At 45.0% G+C, this 6,492-nt stretch overlaps 1 protein-coding gene across 2 annotated transcripts in view; it reads right to left on the reverse strand.

The window, feature by feature from the left end:
• Window positions 1-5,708, reverse strand: part of LOC132456254 (synaptic vesicle glycoprotein 2C-like) — a 28,344-nt gene extending 22,636 nt beyond the window's left edge. Inside the window, exons 1-2 of one of the 2 annotated variants that reach the window (XM_060050580.1) lie at window positions 5,548-5,708; window positions 196-1,043 (exon numbers count right to left, since the gene is read on the reverse strand). In XM_060050580.1, the coding sequence (XP_059906563.1) occupies window positions 196-811 (616 nt within the window). In that variant the 5' untranslated portion in view covers window positions 812-1,043; window positions 5,548-5,708. The remainder of the gene's footprint in view (window positions 1-195; window positions 1,044-5,547) is intronic. The other variant, XM_060050581.1, reaches the window with a different exon arrangement.
• Window positions 5,709-6,492: the final 784 nt, after the last annotated feature.

Below are 6,492 nucleotides of genomic sequence, written 5' to 3' on the forward strand. Positions count from 1 at the left end.
TGTAATGTCATGTAATACCCAGTTATATAGTGACAACTGCATACTCGTAGATTCAAATTCACCACAATGTTGTCTAAAAACGTCTCCATTAGAGTGCAACTGTGGGTTTTCTTTCACCAATAATAATCCTAACCCATGCCGATGTGACGTGTGACCTCACCTCATCAACATCATCATCGTCACAGGACCACATACCTAGCCACCCGGCCCCAGAGTTGGGCACGCACATGTCGGTCTCGGCGCTGGGCAGCACGAAACCGACCACGAACACCTCCACGCCGTCCGACATGAGCGCGAGGCCCAGCACGAAGAAGAGCTGCCACTGGAACCTCCCGTGGCCGCACTCCTGCATGATGAGCTCGTACTGCTGGGCCATCTCCTCCTCGTCCGCCTGCCGCTCGTTCTCCAGCTCCTTGCGGTCTTTGGCGCTCTCAGGTACGGGCTGGCCCAGAGCCACGCGCCCGTCCCGGGGCTTCCCGTCCCCGTAGGCGGGGGGCACGCCCTGATACTCCCCCTCGTAGATCTCGTCCTCATCATCGTGTCCCTCCGTGGCGTCGCTGGATGCCCCCTCGTCTTCCTCGTTGCCGGCGCCTCGGCCGCTCTGGCCGGGCGGGGTTGGGGCATAGGCCCGGCGGTTGTCGTCCATCGCCTCGTCGTCCTGGAAACGGTCGTAGTTGTTGTGCTGCGAGAACTCGTCGGAGGCGCGGTCCACACTGCGGCCGACCGTTCTGGAGGCATGGCGCTTGGCCTCCTTGGCGATGTCTCTGGCGCCCTGGACTAGGGAGGTGTCACCGCTGTGGATCTCATCCATGGTGTGCTCCCAAAGATAACTCCCCCAATGAAAACTAGTTTAACAGCCACAGAATCTCAATGTATTTCTTAGTAAGGAAAACTAAACATGAGATCTTTCTCTGCTGATGTGGCAAATCATTCCAGGGTGTAGAAAACAGTCAATTTGTATTGACCAATCAGCAGCAGGGTGTGAACAGTAAGTAGTTGTTGACACAGGACGCTCCGAGCGCAGTCGCAGGGGTCATATACTGCTGCAAAAACAATGGGAGAAAATGGGAAAAAAAAACAGTTTATACACAATGCTACTAATCCACGACCCAAGACTTTACGTATGAATCAACACAGAGAGCACTACAAAATAAGCACCTTTCTTCTAAAATGTGTTAATAAGCACATATTATGATAAAGGATATTGTTACTCCAAAAATTCGACATCCATTAACAGCAAATTAAAGAGCAACTATTTTAACCCGAAGTGTGATGTTGATAAGCCAAATCCATCTTCTAGATACACTAGTGACATCAGATTATGATGAATCGACCAGTTGGTATAGTCCACTGCACGATGTTTCGTATTCAATACGATATGAGGTGTCTGAATGGCTGCTCTCTGGAGGTTGTATGTGTGGGGTGGGTGCCCCAATCTTCTTGGGCCTCAGAATACAGTTTGGCCCAGGGGACTCTTAGGACAGCACCAGACCTCTTTGAGAAGATATCCCCCCTAAAAAGGCCGGACCACACCCTACACACACATATAGCGCCAACATATACAGCAGCCTGACTCCACATACACTGGGAACCGGGCCTGAAAACAACCAATCTAACAATAAGGAACGGTGAGACGATGACGGAGTGGATTCACAAAGGAGAGCCATGGACAGCTAGCCTTTTGAGACCATCCCAAGTTCACATTCTGTCTCTCTGCTGGTCAGTCTGGACGTGAAACTATTGAAATGCCCTCCAAAAAATTAACAAACTGATAAGACCAATCAGCGCTAGGGGGAGGGAGTCTCAGTTCACGTCGAACAAGCAGCAGCGAAGACCGCGAAATAAAACAAAAATGGCGCAGTTCGTGAGAGCCAACACCACAACTGGACAGTTGCAGATGGGTGTGTGTTGTTACTGCTGCAGGTGTAATCCATGCAGACACAAAGCAGGGACCAGATCTGTCATCTGAAGATAATCCCGGAGGAGTCAGATAGCCGTAGACCAGTCATGGATACTCTGATGCATCGTAACAATAAGATGAACTGGTAATGGAAAGGAGTCTTTTGTATCAATGGGAAAAATGTCCTGTCAGAGCTGTAGCAGCCGAACAGTCATCAGTGTTACGAGTCGGACACATGTAGCTAATGCGATTTTATGGCCAATGAACACAAGCCACCAGACAACACAACGCTGGAGTGAAGTCGTACTTTACGTGTCATCATTTATGTTGAGATCTGGCCCGATTTCAATTATTAAGAGTGACAACATTAAAAGCGCAAAGGGCCTTTCATTGAAAGATGAGGAGCAACACACTGTCTCACCAAGTGTTTAGGGACTGCAAAGTAACTGCACCCACCCTGAATTCACTAGGAAGATAGAATCCATTTTTTCTCTGTGCAGAATATGAACTAATCCAAACATATGGTTTCACTATAGCTAAACAGAAACTGAAGAAGGTGATGAAGGTTATAACGGCTGATAAAAAAGCCATGGAAGTTGAGATCTGAAACCGCTTAGAAGATTACCAAGACCCAGAGAAGAAAATACACTATAAATGACCAACGTCAATTTATATATTTTTGGACTGTAATTGAAACAGTATAATGGTCTGAATGGGATGCATGACATACAATAAAGGGATTCAGGAACCTAAAATGTTTGTTATAGTTGAAGAGATTGAGGTTCTCATTACAGTTTGGGGAATATATTTGATTATCTGTTGTCTTGGAAACACATCTGCTCTATTTGGTTTTTTTTCACCAAAATTGTTTGAGGGCAATTTATTTCCCACTGCATTTCCCCTGACTATAAATAAACGGTTGTTTTGGTTCTTTCATTCATATTAATGAGCATTTGGCTGCTGCTTGGACCGTAGTGCTGCTTGCACAGACTTCAGCTGCTTACAGAACCCTACTGTATCAGCCTGAAATTGTCGACTTATTGCTGGGATAATATTAAATTTAGGTTAAATATGGTTGTTTGTATTATAACAAAGCACATTTTTGACATCATAACTTGTTTGTTTTAAAGGTGACCAAAAAGAAGCAGAATCCACGCCAATAACTGAAATTTAGCAAATCTTCCGCACTGCGATAACCACTTCACGATAAAGAGTAACATACATGATGTAAGGGATGTCACTTATCTCTACCCATGGTTGAGGAAGTCATTCAGTACTATTCATATAAAGTGACCCATTGTTCAGACTAAGGACTGACTAAGGATTGCATCACAAAACGCTGTCATCCTGGACTTTGAGGTTAATATAACATTGCCCTCATAGCATGTTTTTTTATCTATCAGCAAAATTCCAGCAAACTCTGATTCAGCAGCTTGCCCGGGGAAGGAGCATGAGAAATGGATTCTCGTGGCCTTCCACTGTCATGGCCCATTGATGCCATCAGACCACCTTCATTAATCACACACACACGCACTCTGACAACTGCTCACACACCATGCACTCTTGCACCACACGCATGCACAGACTTACACCAATGCACACATTGCACAAACTTGCCATGATGAGCACCAACACATGAGATTACACATGTATGCTCACACACACAAACATACACACATTGCACTGGGATTTACATAAGAATGTAACATCATGTATTATCACATGCAAACATGACATGGTGATGTGACTTGATGACCCAATCATGCACCGCACACAGAATGATATGATATCCTGTAGGTCCGAGGTGCTGGTACAACACGAGGCCTTTACTGCTCTCTACCGTGACAAGGCATCATGTGTCCCCACACCTCATCCAACCCTCGTGGAACTATGCGGTAAGCACTGCAGATCCTGAGAGTTGCAGGAATATGGATTCCAGTGGGCAGGCGATGAGAAGGCTGATTGACGTTATTGGTTAATTTGGGGGAATGGGATGGTTTGGAGAGGTTTTACTCGCAAAGTCAGATTCGGCTGATTCGTTTTTTCCCGGTTCACATCACAAACAGAGTTTAACAACGGAGTGTCTCTGTAAACATTTGTGGTGAAATAAATGCAGACTCAGGGTGTATTTCTATGAGAAAAAGGCCAGCTGGTTAACATTAGACCAAGAAACGCCTGATTTACTAACCTTATCTCCTCTTTGACAGTTTCAAAATTCCTACCTTATATGTGCCATGAACAACACATCACATAGTAAATGTATACCGTAATACCCTATCTTATCTATTAAATAAATGCTATACATTTCTATGGTAAAAACTAAATATGTACAACTGATCAATAAATATGAACAATAATCACCAGTCTTGTCATGTTAATCTGCAAAACAAAAATAATAGTGCATAATATGGCTATGATGTGAATGAGGGGATGATTGGTACAAATTATATTAATCCCTAGGGGGCCAGAACCAGTCATCACGTGACGTCACACAAGTGATAACATGCAAAACGACTACGACAAAATGTCAAAGAATATAAGGAACATAAACGCACAGCTGTACGCACAAACTCTCTCAGAAGTACACGTTAACGCTAAATAGTTGCATCCACAAAGATTGCCTACTAACAGACAAAGGGAAACAACAGAAATATTGAATAAAAAATTTAATTTAAAACGGGTATTTACTAGTTCTCATGAAAAGCATTGTACGCAATTCTGTGAGGGAAATATTTGAACCTCACGCTTCCCCACACAATCACATTTATCATTTCATGTCATATATCACAACTACATCCCGCTCGAATCTCAGCCTACTGACGCAGATCTCATTCAGTAATGGGGTTCTGGTTCTTCCTGACGCCTGGGGATCAATCCCCTGGTGTAGCAGCATTAAATACGGTGGCAACATGAATCACGTTAACGACTCTCCACAGCGGTGAACATTCACGGGGACGTTCACCGCACGGATAGTTCTCCTCGATGTAGCTTTACCGCAGAACCCATCATGAAAGGGGAGTGATGGTTTGAACGCACAAGTCCGCCGACCTGAAACAATTCGTAATTACACGAGCACTCAGACGTGAAACGACATTTAATGACATATTACTAATTTCGGCATCGTCAACCTCAAAAATGGCAAATAAGTTGTGTCTTCTCTCGATGAGTTTAATGAACTGCTCGTTTGCGTTACAATGAGCCACTCTGAAACGTGTCGTGTTCCTGAAGTTCTCTTCATCATGAGGCAGGGTCCTTTTCCTCCAGGGTGGAGAAGATGTTAGAGGAGCTCCGCAGTACCTCCGGTCCTCATCTCCTTATGCAGAACCTCTTAATGCTAATTCATAGCTCGAGCTCAGCTTCGTGCTCGAGACTGAATTCAAAAAGTTCCCCCGCGTGCAAACTTTTATTTAACTCAAGCGCGTGAGTCCGTCGCAATATTTATAACCAAAGCCCGAAACAAATATCGGTATGGTGAGCAAGGTAGGCTATTTGGTTAAATAGCCAGGTCTGTCGGAGGACTTCGTTATCCCAGTTGGGGAGGTTGATCCAACCCCAAAGATGGAATCCAGCGATAGAAAAATGTACCAATGCAGTCCGTTTGAGTTTGATACAGTAGGACCTATCTACAATTATGAAAGACCACTCACCGTGCGAAGAGCCTCACATTGTACGGGGATACCCGGTGCCGATAAGGGTGGCGCGATGCTTCCCGGGCTCGTGCGGTTCAGGGACACCGAGGCTGTTGTCCGCTCGTGCAGGTTTCTCTCTCCACTGATGCAGCGCGTTCGCTGCAGCAATCCAGAGGAGATAAAGGCTGTACAGAGAGAGAGAGAGAGAGAGAGAGAGAGAGAGAGAGAGAGAGAGAGAGAGAGAGAGAGAGAGAGAGAGAGAGAGAGAGAGAGAGAGAGAGAGAGAGAGAGAGGGCATGAGAGTGTGCGTGCGCGGGAGCGCGTGTGTGTGCGTGTATGTGTGTGTGTGTGTGTGTGTGTGTGTGTGTGTGTGTGTGTGTGTGTGTGTGTGTGTGTGTGTGTGTGTGTAATAGGGACCAGATAAAGTAGCAATAGCCTTAATTCTATAGACGACCATTATATAGCAAGAAGGAATAGACGCATCTTTCAAGATGCTGAATGATAAGGCTGAACAAACAATTCATCAAGTTTAAGAGTATAGGGTTTTAGTATTGTATGACTATCTTACCAACTCAGCACCACGGACAGTGCCATTTTCTTTAAGGTGTAAAATTACGACATTTACTGCGATGACGTACAGGAATTGTACATAATGGTGATGAATGGAACCTGCGTGTTTGTGTGTGCGTGTGCGTGTGTGTGTCTGCCAATATGTGATTCATGAAGCCTTTCGGTTGATGCTGAAGGCATTACCAACACGAAAAGGCTAGCACATATCATTTGCATAATGGGTCAGAAAAACGGATCCCCAGAAAGGCCATCTTTCTCTGTCAAGGACCCTTAAGAGTCACAGTGAATGGGTATTTTCCTCTGCCACCAGAAATAAACATCAGGGGTAAGGGAATACTAGAGAACTAAAGAGGGAAGTGTAGAAAACCCTCTCTTGGAAAACAAGCTAATTAA

The sequence above is a fragment of the Gadus macrocephalus genome, chromosome 4 (genome assembly GCF_031168955.1).
Source record: "Gadus macrocephalus chromosome 4, ASM3116895v1".
NCBI classification, from domain to species: domain Eukaryota; kingdom Metazoa; phylum Chordata; class Actinopteri; order Gadiformes; family Gadidae; genus Gadus; species Gadus macrocephalus.